Genomic DNA, 20,465 nt, shown 5'->3' with positions numbered 1-20,465 from the left:
GCAGTCAGAAAAAATCCGGGACGCAACTTCAGAAAGTGTTCTTTTTGTGCGCTGAACTGATCGTCAGCTGGGTATAATGCAGCGTTGCGCGGCACGGGGACGCGATGTATGTAAAAACACTGTTAAGCCAACGACGCGTACACGCTGACCATACATGTAAAGCAGACCGCACGCCTTTTCCTTGCTCATTCTGCAGTACCCACGATATAGAACCATCACAAAGTATCCTCTTTCCCATCATTAGTGAACTATACACAACTGTGTACACAACACAAATACTGTGCCAACACGTCAGCATACTCCATGTAGAATTCCGTGTCATAAAAAACAGCATGAAAAAGGGTCATTTAATATATACCTTGATTTAAAGCAATAATGATTTAAATTAGATTCCCCCCCCCACACACTCGGGTGACGGGGCCAAAAGTCATTCACTGAAAAGACCTCGGAGTATGAAAGCATTGTGCGAGAAAAACATTTTAAGCTCGAACAGAAAGGAGAAACTCAATGAAAACAGACGTCTGCTTCTACGCGACACAAAGTGTTAAAGGGACACCCCGGCCAATTACCGTATTTGCTCGATTATAAGACAAGGTTTTTTCCAGAGCAAATCGGGGTCGTCTTATAATCAGACCTCATATAGGTCTGACTATGAGACAACTAAGATCCAGATCCCCCGCAGCTGCAGGGGACCTGGATCCTCCTGTCTCCCCCCCCCCCCCCGCCCCACTTACTGGTACTTCTGAGTCCCCGGTGTGTAGCTGGGGCAGCGTGTAGATGTCTACCCGATTCGCGTAGACAACTTCCGCTGCAGCCGGAAGGAGGCGTGGCTAGCAGCGGGGGTTGTCCGTGTCCATCCCGCAGACCTTCCCCGGCTGTCAGAGATCAGAGTTCCCCGCACCGGGGAAAGTCTGCGCGATGGACGCAGACAACCCCCGCTGCTAGCCACGCCTCCTTCCGGCTGCACCGTAAGTGCGTGGGATCTACACGCTGCCCTGGCTACATGACAGGGAAGTCAGAAGCACCGGTAAGTTTGGAGGAGGGAGGGGGAGGGAGTGTTAAATGGGGGGCATAAGGCATTTCTGGAGGCAGAGTGCTCTGTGAAATGCCTTTTAACCCCCTTAATGCCACTCTGCCTCCAGAAATGCCTTTTTAACCCTCTATACGCCACTCTGCCTCCTGAATGCCTTAAACCCCCCTATGTGCCACTCTTCCCCATAATATGACTTTTAACCCTCTAAATGCCAGAGTGGCATATAGGGGTATAAGGCATTTCTGGAGGCAGAGTGGCACATAGGGGGTCAAAAGGCATATCATGGGGCACAGTGGCATATAGGGTTAAAAGGCGTATCATGGGGCACAGTGGCATATAGGGGGTATAAGGCATTTCTGGGGCAGATGTGCATAACTGGGGGGCAGGTTGGAAAATAGAAGGAAATAAAACAAAATATTTTTCTCAATCATAGCTTTTATTAAAAAAAAAAATAGTTTAGATGAATTAACATTTACTGGTAAAACTTTTTTCCTATAGGGTCGTCTTATATTCAGGCTTTTTCTTTTTTTCCTAAATTAACCCCTTCGCGACCTTTGCCGGTTCAGGACCGTCATGACATGAAGGTCGCTAAATGACCTTTGACGGTCCTGAACCGTCATAAAATAAAATAAGCTTAGAAAGTGATCAACGATCACTTTCTTCGCTTAAACGGCGTTACTGTAATGCCTCGATGTCGAGGCATTCAGCAAGGCCGAGATCGGCATCGGGGGCCATGTCTGGCCCCTCCCCGGGGCGTCAACAGCCGCCATACATTGTATGGCGGCGGACGCCCGTTTTAAAAGCGTTTAGGAGGCGATCGACGATCGCCTCCTAAACTTAAATGGTGTCGCTGGAATGCCTCGATCAGGAGGCATCCAGCGACACCAAACACTTACCTCTGGGTGGGCTGTGACCGCTCCGGAGAGCGGTCACAGCCGCCGCTGCCGGTGATCTTCGCCATCAAGCAAGATGGCGGCGGTCCGGGAAAATAAACAATAAAGATGATAGAGTTAGCTAGACGGTCTCCAGACCCTCTAGAGAACTCTGGCTCCACTTGCAGGTTGAATACAGGTACTGCATTCAACCATGCAAGTCAATGGAGCCCAGCTTTCTAATCACTATGTGATTAGTAAAATATTAAAAAAAAAATAAATAAAAAAAAAAAATGGAAAAAAAATAAAAAAAATGTGCTAACATTTAAAAATAATTATGCAGTGATGTCACTAGATGAACCATCCAGTACATTGCAAAATGTGTAAAAAAAAATATAAAAAAGTATTAAAAAGATAAAATAAAATAAAAAAATAAAGTTTATTATTTTGAGCAAGTGCTAAAATTTCTCAAAAATCTCAACAAAGAGTTAAAATAAAAGCACTTCAAATACCCAAGGGGTGTCTAATATATAAAAAAATGGCTGATGGGGTAAATTGGAGTGGCCAAGCTCAAAGATAGGGCATAGGTACAGACTGACCAAAACGGAGAAAAAAAAGCGCACTTCCCAAATGTGGCATTTTAAATCTCAAACAACCCGACAAACCCATGCATGTCGGGTATCACTGCACTCAGGAGATGTTCCTGAACACATATTGGGGGGTTGTTTGACAGTGGCATATACCAGAACCTGTATATCTATAACTAAAGTACAATTTGTGTGAAAAAAAAAAAAAAAAAAATACTATTACAAAGTTTGACAAAGTGTAGTTCTATAATTGGTGCATGGAAAGGGTTAAAATAACAGCATTTGGAATACCCTGGGGTGTCTAGTTTTCAAAAATATATGGTTTGAATGGGTTAAATTGAGTTAACTGGCTTCAAAGATATTCCAAAGAGGAGATGGAGGCAGAATGACCAAATGACCACCTGGATTACGCATGCCCCAAAAGTAGCCTTTTACCAGCCAAACAATCTGACAAACCCATGCATGTGGGGTATCGCTGTACTCAGGAGATGTTCCTGAACACATATTGGGGGGTTGTTTGACAGTGACATATACCAGCACCTGTATATCTATAACTAAAGTACAATTTGTGTGAAAAAAAATAAAAAAAAAAATACTATTACAAAGTTTGACAAAGTGTAGTTCTATAATTGGTGCATGGAAAGGGTTAAAATAACAGCATTTGGAATACCCTGGGGTGTCTAGTTTTCAAAAATATATGGTTTAAATGGGTTAAATTGAGTTAACCGGCTTCAAAGATGTTCCAAAGAGGAGATGGAGGCAGAATGACCAGATTTGTTAAAAAAGATTTGGAAATCATAAAACGCTGCTTGTACTTATTGCCCTATAACTTACAAAAAACAGCAAAAAAACATAAAAACATTGGGTATCTCTAAACTCAGGACAAGTAGTAGAATCTATTTAGCTAGTTTTTTTACTTGCTTTTTTAGGTGAGTAAAAGATTTTTCAAATAAAAGTCATAAAATGTGTTTTTTTTCAATTTTTCACCATGTTTTTTTTTATTTTTTTTATAGTAAATAAGATGATACGATCAAAATAATGGTATCCAAAGAAAGCCCATCTTGTCCTGAAAAAAACAATATATAACTTATGTGGGTTCACTAAATGGGTGAGGAGAAAATTACAGCTGAACACAAGCACCACAAAAGTGTCAAAACAGCTGCGGTCCCACAGGGTACAAAACGAAAAATGAGCCTGGTCCTTAAGGGGTTAATATTCAGATTTGGGGGGTTGTCTTATAATCAAGCAAATACAGTAGTAACCAACCCAAAATAAATATTTGATAACAATATTTTAAAACAACCGTTGCAGGTTTAGACACTAGAGGCTATTGACAAACAAAGAGATTTGCAAATATTACAAATTGTAGCAAAGTTCGTGATATTTTGGCTGCTTTACGCTGGGAGGCAGCCTATAGACCTCTCAGACCTCAAGTCCCATCCCAGAATGAGCATCTCGTATAAGAACATCTTCAGGTCACCCTTTTTCAACTGAGAACATATTAGCTTGTTTATTATACTAGCGTGGCATTAACGCATACTAGTCCTATTAGGGTTAATCCCCGCTGCGGAGAGCCTGCGCATGCGCTCAGTTTGCTGAAAGTAATGAAGACGGAGGCTATTTTCAAACACTGCTAAAAAAAAAAAACCTCAATGATTCAAAAATCTTTTTATGTTTAAAATGGTTTTACGGCCATATGGTAACAGGGATCCTGTGCATCTGGCATCTGTCAATCCTTTAAACTAGAATAAATAGACTAAAGAAGGCAAATATACCATGTTTGGCCCTCACAGGCATACTGAATATTCTCCTTCCTTAACGTGGGACCCTGAGCTATCCACGTGTCAACCTGAAAAGGCATCACACATAAGTGGGTAGATATCTTCCTGCCCATCCTATTATGACCACTGACAGGTGACGTGAATAACACTGGTATCTTGTTATCATGACACCCGTCAGTGGGCGGGCTATATTAGGCAAGAGAACATTTCATCCTCCCCTGCTGACCCCTGTCTATGGCCAAAAGCGACTACATTGGGCACGTGGGCATAAGAACTGGACCACTGAGCAATTGAAGAAGATGGCCTGGTCTGATGAATCATGTTTTCCTATACATGAGGGGGTCAGGGCTGTTTTGGCGGCAAAAGGGGGGCCTGCAAAACATTAGGCAAATGGTCATCATGTTATGGCTGATCTGTGTATATCGATGGGAGTTATGCAGTACAACCATCAGTGTCTGGCCCAATATATAGTGAAGGGATTTAAGCCCACTGCTGTGTGTTCTTATGCTTACTATGAGCTGCACTGGGATTGTTATTCTGTCTCTCACTGTTTAAATAAGCCTACCATTAAAATTATACACTGACCATGTCTTTGTCAGTGGGCAAACGTACAAAATCACCAGGGGGATCAAATAAATTTTTCCTTCACTGTATCTATGTCTGGCTAACCCTGATGAAGGATATGTTATCACCTGCACATGCATAATTGGGATATCGTACACAACATCTAGACTGCCAAAGTTTACTATACAAACGCACTGCCCCATTAAGCTCATGCAAAACACTTGCGGAGGTCCAGTCCAGTGCAAAACGTGAATAATAAAAATTAGTTTTACTATTTAAAAAAAAAAATAATAATAATTCTGCAGTTGTAATATTAATTAACAATTTTCTGTTCTTGCATCAGGTGCAAAAAAGGAACTAGCTACGGCTCTAACCCTTGCTTTAATAAACGTCAGCTCGCTTGCAGCATCGTCGCTCTTTAGCCTTGCAAACCCCTTTATTTCCTCACAACGAGGATGTTGTCACATTTCCTGCCGACCAAAGTCATTTCAGTCGCTTTTACATTTGTATCGACAGCACAAGCTTTGTCTTATTAGAGCGGACAGGAAAACTTTTTTTTTTTTTAGACAGAACGGAATTGAACATTAAAATAATGTTATTGCGAAGGCGTTATTGTAACGGTTACAATTTATGGCATCGGCTGGCAGGCAATCTGCGGCGACGCATTTTATAAACATTATATTAAAAACACACTTTTTAGGAGACAGACACCTCATTGTGATGATATCGCTTCCTGATCACACAGAGCCATCTGGTTACTCCATATACCGCAGCAGATCCTCCTCCTCAGCTATATTCTTCTATAAAAGATAAGACTGGATGGGAATGGAAATGGGGTAAAAAATGTTCAAAGCATAAATGGTTAAACTTATCAGGGGTTGCACGCAGCTCTTTATGCACAATATACGGCGACGGTCCACTAGGGGACAAGCCACATACACAGCCTCCGAGGATCATGAAGGACACTCTATATGAGCCCTGACTGCCGATAGGTCAGCAAACTCGGCTAAAAGGCATCGGTAACAAGCACGCAAGAAAAACACGCAGATGGTATTGTTTGCTGATGTAATCCGCACCCCCTCCCCAAGCATCCCAATCCAAGAAAAAAAAAAGTTTTTTATATGTAAAATGTGACAGGATTTGGGGATAATTACAGTGACATCATATGGAATATTCATGGATTCCCCCCCCCCCGGTTGAGATAAACTGAGCTGCGTTGTCTCTTTGCTACGAGCCACCTGTGCCACGGACTTGCCACACGCTGAACTCGAGGTCTGTCCGCGTTGCGATAACCGTATTCACACTTACAGGTAAGAAAAGGACGAGGTGTGTCAAGGTCACTGCGACCGAGTTTACCCAAATCCAAGTAGTTCCTACACACACAATATATATATATATATATATATATATATATATATATATATATATATATATATATATATATATATATATATATTATACACACATATATATATACATACACACACATACAACACCGGCACTCCATGAAGACAGAAGTAATCAAATAAACATATAATATAAAAAAATAATTTTTATTCGGATGCTTGATCCCGTATATATAAAAATATGATGTAGAAAAATATATATCCAAAATCCTGCAAAAAAAAAAAAAAAAAATGGGAGAGAAAAAAAAATATGAGTATCACGCCAGCCGCACAAAACAAGAAACCGCGTAACGCGTTTTGCACCTCAAGCTGAAAAGGGATGACAGCGCAGCCGGAATAAACAAGCCTGGCCTGTTTGTGGCCCCCGAGGACCGATTTGTGCACCCATTGGATACGCAGAGGCCTCCAGATATTCATTGATTATGACGTGCGTTTCAATACATAGTAGTTTAAGTCTGCAGGGAAACAGCACAGGCATTTATTCGCTAAACGGAGAGCCGGCCGGAGAGTCGTGGCTTCAGCACCGTTGGGTCACTATTCGCTGTGCTGGCCCTGCATAATGTATAATTCAACCATACTGTCCTAAAGCTATGAGATCAAGGAGATCCAGTGGATCCAAGCGCAGTTTTTGTAAACACGGCGAAGCTGGATTTTTGCGTTTAGCAGAACCCAGCTCGGTATGCTTTTTGTTACCCCATCGAGCAGATATGACTCTAAACCGGATCCGGCACCCAGGAAAGCAGTTTAAGGAAGTGGATCTCACCGTTCAGTGTGTTTGTGCGACGCTGACCCCAAACACTATTGCCAGGCAGTGTGTTCCATCGCGTTGTTTTGGGTTCCTAATAGATCTGTTTGTATTTAAAACAAAATCAAGAACTTCCTGACATGAAGTGAAATTTGATCATAAGGTTACACGACTCAGAAAGCCACATCTAATCTACTAATCCCATCATTGACAGCCAACTCCCAGGCCGTATACACGACACGTCGCGAGACCGCATCATCCGTAGCACCTCATCGGCCAGCATGCTAAATGTAAAGGCATGTCCCTGCGGCTGGCTGAGCATCATGAGAGCTGTCATTTTCTGATCACTGGGATAGTGTATTTGAGGCAGCACAAAATCCGGTGACCGTACAGCGGCAGAGATACGGTTTTATGCATTAAATAAGATACTTTTAGAATCTTGGAATTATTAACATATTATTAACGTTCTTTCCAGATCACCAGCACAACCCCAGACATCCTACGAAAGAGTTACAGTTCAGGCAGAGCAGAGAGTCAAACTATAGCACAAACAACCTCCGACAGTCCATACGGTGGGGGCTACACTATGTGCGCAGCCATCCAACGCGGCCGTTCTTCCCAACACAGGGTTAAATTAAAGCTCAGGCAGCAGGGAGGCAGTGCTGCCTCTGACATCCTATCTGCTGGGGACTACAACTCCCACGACGCTTGGCCAGCCATGATCACTAATGCACATGGGTTTCAGCCAGGCAGCACTCCATCTCCCACGATCCCCGTGAGGAGCCAGGGTCTGTCACACTCTTGGCTGGCCATGTATTGTGGGAGTTGCGGTGCCCAAAAGCTGAAATACCGGAGGCTGTCTGACTATATCGCCTTTTTAACTCTGCATTCCGGGGTGTCACGCACTTATGCTAGTGATGGAGTTTACAAGCCCATCTCACCCACCTGAGGGCTGAAAGTGGGGGTCCTCGGGGCTGTCCGGTGGTGTTTCCCTCCCGGTACCTTCCTTCAAATAGTCGTGGAAGTGCACCTCACGCAGGCCGAACCACAGGCGGTTGGCGGTACCCCGTAGCACCCGGCCACCCCTACCGGTGATACTGGTCAGGTAGTCCATGGCGTTAGCCCAGTCCGCATTCCCTTCTCAGCCAAACTCTCTCAGGGAACTTGCTGAAAAGTTTTGCAAGCTGCCTGTCCCCGCCCCTGTCAGCATGGCGCCCCTCCCCCCGGGCGGCCGTGCCCTGTCTGCAGCCTCCGCACAGAGCCACCGTGTGCCAGCTACACCCCAATGCCAGCCTGTACCTCAGCTGTCACATTACCCTTACCACCAACCCCCCCCCACGGAGCAAATGGTATAGCCTGTCATAACCTCCTGTTCAGTAGGAGCGGCGAGTACCATGAGCCACGATATGGGAGGGGCCACGAGCGAGAAGGAGGTCTTTTGCAAGACCCAAAGCTGTCAACAAGAAAAGGCGGTAACGCCGAGCCTGGGCTGACAGCACGCTGGCGGGGGCAGGTTGGGGCAGGTGTGATGGCAACACCCCGGCATGGGGCTGTCAGACACACCAGGGTTATTTATAGCTATTCAAGGGATTTAAAGTACAGGAGGCCATAATCTAAAACCAGAGGGTCAGAGCTTTCCACGTGATGTAAGGAAGCTTTACTTTACCGAGAGAGTCGTGAATAAATGGAACAGGCTCCTAGTTGAAGTGGTAGAGCCTAATACAGGGAGAGAGCTTAAAAATCAATGCAAGCTATATTGAGACTAATAGCTGACCAACCGATTAAGGACTCCATCTCAGGGAAATGGGCAGACGAGACGGCCAAGCGGTTCTTATCAACCGTCACATGTTACAGTTGCCAGGCGACCGGCCTATAGGTCAAAATAACAGTATTTGGGCATTCTGGGCAGGCGAGGTGTAACGCACGGCATTGTGCATTTTATCCAGTATGTGGGCATTGCTGCCGCCAGTCCTGGCTTGTTCAGGCCAGTTGTAGTATTCGCCCACTTCTAGGCATCTGTGTCAATTTACTATACACAGTGGCTGTTTTGGTGCAAACCTGTATTGTTCATAGCAGCCAGCACTCCCAAATTTGCATGTACAGTCCCTGCATTCAAACTAGAAGCGGCAAACAAACGGTATATGCCTTACAGGTGTCTCAGCCGCGTCCCGCATGCTGGAAACAAGTATCGGGTCTATTCACTGAAAAGAGAGTTTCCCAGAAAAGTCACAGTTTCCAACCCCAACGAGCTTCTGCTGCAGGAAGCGATTGCCGGCCCTGTAAGATGTATAGTTAAATCAGTGAGATTTCCTCCTCCCCTCATCTATTAAACGGCGTCATCCCTGCCAGCGTCAGCCCTTCATACTGAATAGTGTAATGAGGAGCTGACAGCACAGCTCTCCTTCCAGCTCTCCTTTTCGTGAATAATCCCCGCAGTGTAGGGGCCTTTAAGGGAGTAGGAATTAATAATCAAATAATAATAAAAAAAATACTGATGACCGTAACCCGGCTGATATTGCTTTTTTCTGAAAAGGTTGCAGCCCTGGCACAGAGTTACCGCCTCCACGGGTAGGCTGACCCTTAAAACGTTGTTGATAAGAATCAGAGTTGTATGCATGCGCACAGGTTTATTACCGGCTAATCATGTCCCAGAGGACCGTTTGTGGAGGCGGTTGAGATCCGTTGGGAATCGCGCGGGTTCCGAGCTGCGAAGGGCGGAACGCAGGGTGGAATTAAAGTTGCGCAATATTAATGCCTGTGGACTTCTGATGCGTTTTGCTTTTCCTGCGGGGATCCCCTGCTTTACTTGAGGGGGAGTTGGAATTGGAGAAACCTCCCTAACAACATCCACGGCTCAGCCCTGACGGTTCCATCCTTTCTCCGTGACTACAACCATCGAGTGCGTAATAAGGGCGCTAGTGAAATGGCTGCGTTCAGACGATATTACACTATTCTGTCTTTATTGTAGTGTGAGCGTCCAAAGTCAACTGCCCTCCACCTTCCTCTTCATCTCTGCTGCCCTGTCTCCCCACCTTCATCTCTGCTGCCCTGTCTCCCTACCTTCCTCTTCATCTCTGCTGCCCTGTCTCCCCACCTTCCTCTTCATCTCTGCTGCCCTGTCTCCCCACCTTCCTCTCCATCTCTGCTGCCCTATCCCCCACCTTCCTCTTCATCTCTACTGCCCTATCCCCCACCTTCCTCTCCATCTCTGCTGCCCTATCCCCCACCTTCCTCTCCATCTCTGCTGCCCTATCTCCCCACCTTCCTCTATCGAGAACATTGGCTCCAAGTTTTAAGGATCCCAGAGAAAGAGGAAAGAAAAAAGTAAAGACACATCCTAACGCCAACGAGGAAATGAAATACAAACGAACGCTGACATTTGTAGTGTATGCTGGGCCGGCAATGAACTTCGCTTATAATAACTATATGTTATTTTATCGATTATTTCTTTTTAATTTCAGCAGCACCGAGGCCGCGTTCATTGTTTTATACGATGCAAACATATTGGATTCCTGTCCTACATACAGATTTGAGAGTCGCTCAGAAGCAAGCAATGGGTTCAGTACGCATTGTGTCTTGTTTTCATTGCGGTATGATATATATATATTTGGTTCTGCTTGCACCGCGCGAAGGAGAATGGAAACATTTAGCGATGTACTCAGACCACCAGAGAATCGGCTCTGAGTGACAGCCGTGGGATCTGCTGTCTTCCACGTTCTGCCTTTTTGGAATTTATCTGCTGATGTTGCAAGACAAAAAAAAAGCCACCGTGTCTGGCTCTGACGCCCTGCGACAGATTGGAAGCAATCGAGGGACAGGTGTAGTCCCACCTCAGATGTATAATTAGCATATTTTCAGCAGAGACGACAAAAAGCTGATTTTTTAGCACAATTTAGGATGATACCACCGCCCCACCCCCACCAGACTTTGGGATCTAGGTTACTCCTCGTAAATAAAGTCCATTGCGTAAGGTTTTTAATGGACTTGTGCACTCCGGAAATAATCATAAATACAGATTATAAACTTTTCTTTTTAATTCTGCAGCTAATAAAAAAATATTCTGTAACGAGCCCTTCAAAATAACTAAATGAATGCATAGAGAAACAGGTTTATTTGTCTACATGCCCTCTAACTTTATTATTACATACTGATTGGTGTAATACATAATTATCACACATGTGATATCTTGCTGTATGAGCACCGGTCCTCCAGAAGATATCACAGGCTTACTGAATCTAAATGTATTATGAGCTGTTGGCATTAAGCAATGCATTGTGTTACGCATGTGACTTCATAGAGTTTCCTCATCTGTTAGGTCATACATTTGATATCACGTTCTCAGGCACAACTATCTCTTCTTTATTCAAAGGATTTGCCGTCGGCAACAACTCCTTAAAATGGACCTGGAGGCGCACTTTTTATTTTTTAACTGCACACATACAGAGCTTTTTGCGCTGATACACTGCTTCTAAAACGAAGGGCCGACCGAGAAGAAGAGATGGGAAGAGGTCTAAGCCTTAACCCAGAACATCAGAGGCTTAGATGTAATGTGGGTGGTGGATAAGTGAAATGGCGTTCCAGCAGGAGTGGTAAAGGTTAATAACAGCGAAGGGATTGAAGCTTCAGAAGGCCCTAGCCCTCTCCTGTACACAAGGGCAAGGTCTGAGCTTTCACGGCAGGCAGACTACATGGGATTACCAGCTTTTATCTGCTGTCGAGCGCTATGTTTCCCTGTTACTCCTGATTAAGTTCGCACACAGCCTGAAAGTCTATGGGAATTTTGCCATATTGACTGAATAAATATTCTTGTTTGCCGAAGCTGTACTTTGAAAGAACTAGAACTGTATTCCCTTTCACGCAATTTAATATTAAAGCTTGTCAACCAAGATTTCAATACAGCGGCTTAAAGGCATTTTGATTGTGTGTTAAACGCTGGGATCTCGTATCGTCAATAAGATGAAAGATGAAGTTAAAACGGCTGTGCACTGAAATATATTTGTAACCCACGTGTATTCCAATCATGTACACAACCTAGTCCCAAAGGGCAAATACATTGGGGGCGCATGTGGCCCCATTACCTTTGGGCATGACAAATTCCCTCCACACACACACAGGAGCCATGAATTCCAGGAGCTGTGACGCTAGCGCACGGTTACATGGCATTACGTCTCGTGACCCCACCGAGCAGATGTCTCGGCTCTGTAGAGCTGGTTTACATGCCAAGACACCAGTATGCAGTTCCTGATCATCCGTCGAACTGGCATCTGGGTATTGTGAAGCCCAGATTTTGCTCCATGCGCCCCCCATAAAGCCAAGACCACCATCTCACAGCTGGACCACCAACCCTAAGTCCAGCTGCTCAGAGTTACAAAGTCTTGAGACTTCAGCGGCTGTACGTGTGGCATCGCCCTTTCACGACAGCAACAAAGAAAGAAGCCCTTAATAATAAAGTAATGATAGTAAAGCAATAATAATTTTACAAAATAGTTGGTGGAGGTGCACGGCCGAGTAGAGTGACTTGCAGTAGCCCAGAAAAGAAATACAATGTCCAGAATGCTACAAAATCAAGACATATTATAAATTCAAGTTTACATACACAGCGGCCCATAGACAAAAATGGGTCTTCTACAGGGCTCTGTGATTTAATATCAATTCTACTTAGGGACACAAGGTCACACTGTTACATGGCCTCCTTCATTTACATATCACTGCTACATCGCGTTAAACATAGCACAGGGTTATACGTATATGTTATATGTACATGTGCTATCCGTGTCTCTCCACCGCCCTAATTGCTTGCTTTCTCTAAAATAGCAGCTGAATTCGAAAAGGCAAGTCTCATACCTTTTGCATGTCTGTTCAAAATTATATCGGTGGGCTATTTAATACAAAATGCATGTATTAAGGTAACACTCAATACCCCCAACAGAGGTCAGACGAGACATGCACGGAAAGTATTCCACCGATTTCAATCGGAGTTCTTTTCTGCCAATGATTGGTTGCTTCAAGCAGCCAATCAGTAGCCCTGAGCATCAGACTACAGAGAGGACTTCTGCCTTAGGTATTTTTACTCCCCGGGAGCATGTATCTTTAACATTTTAATTTTATTTAACTTTATGCATGCATCTTGAGATGTTTCAACCAAATGATGTCTGGAAATGCACCAGCAGTATTCGTTCATTAATCCTACATTTATATCAGTGCCTTGTGAGATGTTAGCAATTAGAAAAAATAGTGTTCCTATTGATTTCTCTGGCATTTTACTTTGCTCTGTAATTGTATTCAGTCTTGGCACTGAGGATGATTTCCCTTGTTCCTAAGTAGAAATCCTTCTCGATATTTTCAGTTGTTCAGATTGATTCCCCTGTCCAGCAGGTCGCACTCATCCACTCATCAATCCCTAGAACTTCAAACTTGTATAGCCGCCAGATCACAACTTTGCTTAAACTTTTTCACAAATATGTGTTATCTTTCTCATTACAATACAGCAATGAACGTTACTATTATAGCGATTAAACATTATTTAGTGTGAGAACAGTCATGGCCAGATGACCCCCAAGCCAATGCTGCTTTGTGAAGACCCTTACCCCAGTAAACAAGGGTACAGATCGAGTGTTTGTGAATATTTAAGATGCTTGGTGATTTGTTACAAGATGTGTCAAGGTGTGAGTTACCCATAGCTCAAGTCAATAGACCCATAAGTCCTGAATAGGTGGGCACGCCACAGATCTCAGAGTCAAATCAGGACTTTAAGAGCAAGAGCAAAAGGGTAGCTAAAAAAGTAAAGGGAGGAAGCCTGTCATGCGTTTAGGTGCAACAACCAGCTGCTCCTAAAGCAGGAGAGTGAGGTCTGTGAGTCCGGTTCGGGAGACATATGCTGCAGAGCTCCTAGGGTTCCCAGTGTAGTAAATGTCCGCCCTGAAGAGGGAACGATGGGAATGGAGATGTAGAGCGCCAAGAACATATAGTGTTCATAAGTTTTGTGATGATATCTTGCTCTTTTTGTATAATTCTTTGAATAGAAGTGAAAGGCTTCAGTGGCTGAAAGCCAATGGGGTGAATTAATAATGGGTCAGAAAGACAGTGGCCACATAAGAGGACCCCTGACATGCCACAGGATAAGCCAACAAGATCAGGGCCGGCCCAAGGCAAAATGCCGCCTGGGGCGAATCTTAAAATGCCGCCCCCCCCCCTTATCTACCCTTCCTCTCCCCCCCCCCTTGTACTTACCTTTCAGCAGTCCTGCGGCGAGTCTCCCTTTAAAAAAGGGCTTGGGGCGGCAAAGTCTTTCATCCAAATATTATTCTGTTGATTCAAACTAAACTATATTCCTCGTACAATGGGATATACTTGCTACATGTGCTAAGTGTAGGGATGTAATATGTTACTGGGGCCTCCAAAGCTGAGGCGTTGTATGTAGCAATGTACCCAGTTACTGAAAAAACTGCTATTTAAGGTGCGATTAGGGGTAAGTTGAAAGGTGTGTTTTTATCACGATGAACAGCATGCAAACATTTTACTCTCTATAGTTTTTACAGAACGCCTTTTAGCAACACCATTTACTGTCCTTGATGTCCGCCACCTTCCATCATGAAACACTGTAAAGAATTAGGTTATTATCTATTTTAGGTTTGTAGGAAACCACCCACCCTCGTCTCTATCACAAGGTAATCAGTCAAGCATATGACTAACATTTCAATGATACATCCCGAAGCCTTCTGCACGGACAGTCCGAATGTTTCCAAACGTACAAAGAATCAATGTATTACTCATAGCTTCAGCGACTACTGAAACACTGGCATTGCTGTATTACTTTGGTCAGACCTACACTAATGCATACAACGATACGAATTCATAGTTATTTACATCCGATCTATGAAATATGTGAAGTGTGACCATTTGTAAGACTTTCAGCACTGTGGAATATGACGGTCCCTTTAGAAATCAATAAGTAATAATAATGATACTTTATAATGCATAAGGAACTTAGAGTTAAAATGTTCAACACTCCAGTTGTTACCAAGTTATTGAATACTTACTTCTGCCTATCCACGCCAATGCGAATAAGGGTGCGTTCATTAATATGGATAAGAAAATGGATATAAGTCATATTATTCCAACAGAAATGGAGTCTGTAGTCAATGTTGATACTTTTTTATTAGGCCAACTTAGAAAAAAAATGTAAAGCGATGGGGATCTCCGAGATCTCATCTTCTCTAACCTGGTAGTGTGCAGGAAAATTGACCATTTCAGCTTACCTATTATCACTATGTTTTATAAAAGACAGTCCCGAGCTAGCTTCTCCTGCATCTAGGTCTGAACTTACCCCTTTATATAGCATTGTGATATCGGGGGGGTTGACACTCTGCCATCCCATGCAGCCCACTAAACGAACAATGCCTATCAAAGTACTTTGTAAATATTTCAATATGCATTGTTCCAAAAAATGGGCAGCTGCAGCTTCCCACCCCATCAATGGCAGGAACGTTCTCCCATTAAAAGGCCCCTGCCAACAAAGCATTGCATTAGAGCTGACCGGCGATAAATATATCAAGTGCAAGGAGACCAAAATCTCCTTCACGGGGACACCACACATTTAGGGACCTCAGCTATCATATGCATCTCTTCTCCAAACCCCCAGTTTAGTGAGTGCACCCCAAAAGTTAGGAAACAGAACTCAACCTAGAAATATTAAACTCTTCTGCAAATTCCCGGATTAGCAAATCCACTAATTTGTAATCAAGTCACAAAATACTTTTTGAGATAACTCATCTCTACGTTATTCGGTTGGTTTGGATTCGTAAGCACTTGTCATGTGCCATCGGGAGTAATACTGCTTCTGTTGCACAAACTAGTTATTGGAATTGATAACTTCAGGTTAAGCACTGAGATGAAAGGAGCAAAGTGCCGCTTCTGTAGCCGTAAGATTACTGCAACAGCAAACAGAAGGAATCGTCATGGTAGAATTAATTCATATCAAATAAACCTTTAGTTCAATATTGACCAGATACGTAGGAAACACAGTACAGAGATTTAAATGTCAACTATGCTATTTACCCATTTTGTCCCTTTTAACAATGTGTTTTTCCCACATCTCTTCACTACAAATTAATTTAGCAGGCCTTAATCAGGCTGGATTTCTTGTTCTTTGTTACCAGGGCAACACATAATGTCAACCTATCAGTGCCCTCTTTTTGTATCATATGACTGCAGGCACAAATTAAGCAGTCCCATCAAAATTCTAGATGGTAAAAGTGATCTCATAGAAGCCGTATTTATTTAAATTTGCTGGATTTTCTAAAAAAGCAAGTGTATCAACAGAGATATACTTCAACAGATGTAAGGGGGTGCCGACTGCCACTGCTCATAATGGCATTGCTACTCAAGTTCTTGAGATTTAGGGGCAGTGGAAAAATAACTTTATCTTCCAGTTTACTTGCATGTTAAACACTTTGGCACAATATTTTTTTTTCTTCTTTCATGCCATCAACAGAAGAAACATTCTGTTCTTTTGTAACAATGGGCATTGAAAGCAGTTATTGTTCAGCAGTCATCAGGAAGTTTATAGGTTTGCAGCAATGATTTGCAACTGTTGGATCTAAAAAAATATGTCACTTTTTGGTCAGTTATTAAAAGAAAACTCAAAGTAAATATGAAAGAACTAATAAACACATTTGAGGAGCCTCGTGTGAAGAAAGTCAGAGGAACTACTGAACAGAGCCTTGACCTTCTAATTGTGAGCCAGGTCTTCTCATCCAACATCAGTGCCTGACCTCACAAATACACTTTTGGCTGAATGGGCACAAATTCCCACAGAAACTCTCCAAAATCTTGTGGAAATCCTTCACAGAATAGTGGAAGCCGTTATAGCTGCAAAGGAGGGAAGCAACTCCATATTAATGCCAACTGGGTTTGGAATGGGATGTCCAAAAAGCTTATATAGGTGTGATGGTCTGGTGTCCACATACTTTTGGTCATATAGTGTACCACAGGCTCTAGCAATGGTTTACCCTGCAACATCCAGTTTTTGTTGGGCTTCAGCCACACAACCGCAACATTATCTGGATGGACCACTGGTTGCCAAAACCAAACATCAGATGAATCACAACTTCCAGCAGCAGGCATTGGATGTCTCAGATAGTTTAAAGTCTTTATGGACTATTTCTGGCCTATTTTTTATCATACTAGTTAGCCACACGGATGCCGCTCTGATTTTCTCAGATTTGCTGTAATGGTCTGAAGTCTCAGGCAATGCCCATGGAACCATTCAGTCAGGAAAAGGCAGGATTCAACATGTCCGAGGCCCCTGCCTTATCCTGTTCTTATTTCAGTTGCTTTCAGTCAAGTTATTAGACCTTAACATTTAGTTTCATATGTAAATATACACTCACTGGCCACTTTATTAGGTACACCTGGTCAATTGCTTGTTAACACAAATAGCTAATTAGCCAATCACAATCAAATGGCAGCAACTCAATGCATTTAGGCATGTCGACGTGGTCAAGACAACTTGCTGAAGTTCAAACTGAGTGTCTGAATGGGGAAGAAAGGGGATTTAAGTTACTTTGAACGGGGCATGGTTGTTGGTGCCAGACAGGCTGGTCAGAAACTGCTGATCTACTGGGATTTTCACGTACAACCATCTCTAGGGTTTACAGAGAATGGTCCGAAAAAGAGAATATATATATATATATATATATATATATGTGACATCCTATATGTGTCCTGTGGTCACATATTGAATTGGGTTCAATATTTTTTTTTATTTTTTTCCTATTGGCTCGATGAGTTTCACAGAGTAAAGACCTATAGGAAAATGTAATAAAAAAAAAAAAAATACAAAATATCTGCAACTATTCGGTTAATGAATACCTGATTTTATAATTGGATTATAATTGGAATTTTCAGAAACAATTACTTGCTTGGAAGTGAAAATTTTACTTTAGTGACTAGAGGCCTAATAAAATTAAATTTAATTGTAGTTCCCTGAATAATAATGTTAAATTTTGCCCATATTTGCACACAATCTATTCTTCTTAGCTGCTGGGAAGTGAAGCACACTAATGATGTTCTAAAGGTCAAGGAGAGGAATTACTACAGCTTAGTAATAACATTGTTATTTGAGTTCATTCGCCAGCTAGTATTCATTTATACATAGAGTGATAGAACAATGGGGTCACAGTTGGTCATGGATGGACTAGGGATGACTAAGTAGCTCTGGAACTATAAGGCCAGCGACCACCGGCATACACACAGTAGTACGTTACATTTTTATACTCATGCACCATGTGGCCCTGGAGGCGCAGGTAAATATGGGGCCTTAATGCCCAGCGGCCCTCCGGGCATTTGTCCAGTGTGCTAGATGGCCAGGCCAGGCATGGAGGTGGTATAACTATTATTTGACCTGTAATACCAGAGTGCAAATGTAACCAGCAACCTCTTTAAGCTATATGTTAGATGGTACAATATAGAGCAGGGACTGTTGGTACAGGTTTTACTTATTTTGCTCTCTGCAGCTTACTGCATTACTAGGGACATAAAGTTATGACATCATAACATGGATATAAAAGGTATTTTCAGAAGCATTACAATCCTACCACTTGTAAGATACAACATTGCCATTTCTGAGCCCATAAAAACATACAGACTGCCAGGGAGAAGAAGAAAAGCAGAAGCACAGAATTCCTCATAGTTCTACCATGAGGACTGCATCCCATACACATCCCTCAAAGGTTAACATCGCACAAGGACAGAGAGCAGAACCAGAGACACAAGTACGTTTTACATTTTTATTTGCGTCAGCTCCTGTGTTTAAGGATCTTGTCTGATTTACGGATGGGCTTTAATCGCAATTCCACAAGCCATATAAAATCACAGAAACACATTTCTTTCTAAGTCATTATAAAATGCATTTTGTCTTCTTACATACGACCTTGTTTATCATAATGTTCCTCAAATGGCATATTCTAAATAAATGTGCATAATAATGGGCCATTTAGAATCCTTTCCCAGGCATCATGACATCAATCTTATAAACCAATTTGCAGTAATTAATTAGGAAATTTTGATTTATGATCTATTATTTGATATATGGTATATTATTTTGTTTATGTTATTTTTCAAAATGCCAGCGAAGTGTACAAGCTTTGTCTCAGAAACACTGCTTTGGCTGCACTTATTATTTTTAGCCTTACGATGTAGATGACACTTATAACTGGGCCAATATATAAAAAAGTTGCAATTGCTCGCTCTCCCTGCTGCAAGGTCCTTAGCTTGCATGAGAGGTGTTCAGCTGAACACATCTGCTGCTTGCCACAGAAGCATTAAGGAGCTTTGATGACCATTAGATTGATTCCATTTGAAGAATCTCTAAGGTGCTGAACGCTAATAGAACTCTGTATAGACGTTTCACCTACAACCAGTGACGTATTTATCTTCTGTGCTGCCCTAACCCACTAGATGCCCCCTGCTTGCCCCCATCCTTACTGCTAAGTGCCGCATACAACATCATGTCCCAGTTCAGCAAAAGGGCTGCCGCCCCCTCTATACCTGCTTGGCTTGGAAAATAGTGTGACTACATCGCAATCCTTATTCTCTGGACGGTGAATCAGAGGCATATTTCCATACCTGGCATGAGACAGACTCTACCTTAAAATACCGCTATTTAGACAGATACAATAGACAGATCCTTTCTATGCAATAACGTTAAGACAAATACACAGTGTTACGCTTATAATTGTTCTCCGAGTTGCAGCTTAACACATATCTCAGAATGATGATTAAATGCTTTCCCCAGCACCCTGGAGTAATGACGTTTATAGGTACATACTGGGGTTTATCCTTTGGTTAGGTGAGTGCACTCCCCTGAGACGGCAGAAGCTCTCATTACCAGGTAGTCAGGTAGCTGGAGTTCAGGATAAGCCAGATCAATGCCAAGGTCAGGTAGCCAGAGTTCATCATATTCAGGATCAATGCCGAGTTCAAATACAGGAAAATAAATCAAATACACTATGGGAGGCACAGGTATGACCATCAGAGGGCAAGGTTTAGCGCTGTTTGAGGTCTTATATAGGGAACATATTTTGGCGCGGCATGGGACCGTGGATCATGGAGGCCACCCCTGCTGGTGGACAACCATGTAAGTGACAATCTTCTGGAAGTGTTATTACAGTAGGATTTCTGCGATCTGGCTCACGGCTCAGCACTTGGATGGAGTCTGCATGGTGGAACTGAGCTTTAAGGTGTTACTTATTTTGCTTTTTTCAATACTTGTTTTACCCATTCTTGTGGTTTGAGCATTGCTTGTTGTTCAGCACTTTGGGTTACAATAGTATCCGGCCACATTATTTACAATGCAATACTTACACGATGACCACTTGCATTATGGGAAGGGCCAGAGGTTTACATGTAATGTAAAGAAGTCCACTCGGGTGGACCGAGCAATATGTGAATGGTACACCACAGCCACCATATGGTA

The 20,465-nt window shown here is 42.9% G+C and overlaps 1 protein-coding gene across 1 annotated transcript in view; it reads right to left on the bottom strand.

The window, feature by feature from the left end:
* Nucleotides 1-8,102, bottom strand: part of LOC149305621 (oxidation resistance protein 1-like) — a 37,202-nt gene extending 29,100 nt beyond the window's left edge. The window contains exon 1 of the mRNA XM_089477602.1: nucleotides 7,934-8,102. Within this exon, the coding sequence (XP_089333728.1) occupies nucleotides 7,934-8,102 (169 nt within the window). The remainder of the gene's footprint in view (nucleotides 1-7,933) is intronic.
* Between the last annotated feature and the right edge of the window lie 12,363 nt (nucleotides 8,103-20,465).

This window comes from Sceloporus occidentalis, unplaced genomic scaffold, assembly GCF_023333645.1.
Source record: "Sceloporus occidentalis isolate IW3139 unplaced genomic scaffold, rSceOcc1.0.p SCAF_11, whole genome shotgun sequence".
Taxonomy (NCBI): Eukaryota; Metazoa; Chordata; class Lepidosauria; order Squamata; family Phrynosomatidae; genus Sceloporus; species Sceloporus occidentalis.
Note: the sequence above shows the minus strand (reverse complement) of the source record. Positions and strands in the feature narration are given on the sequence as shown.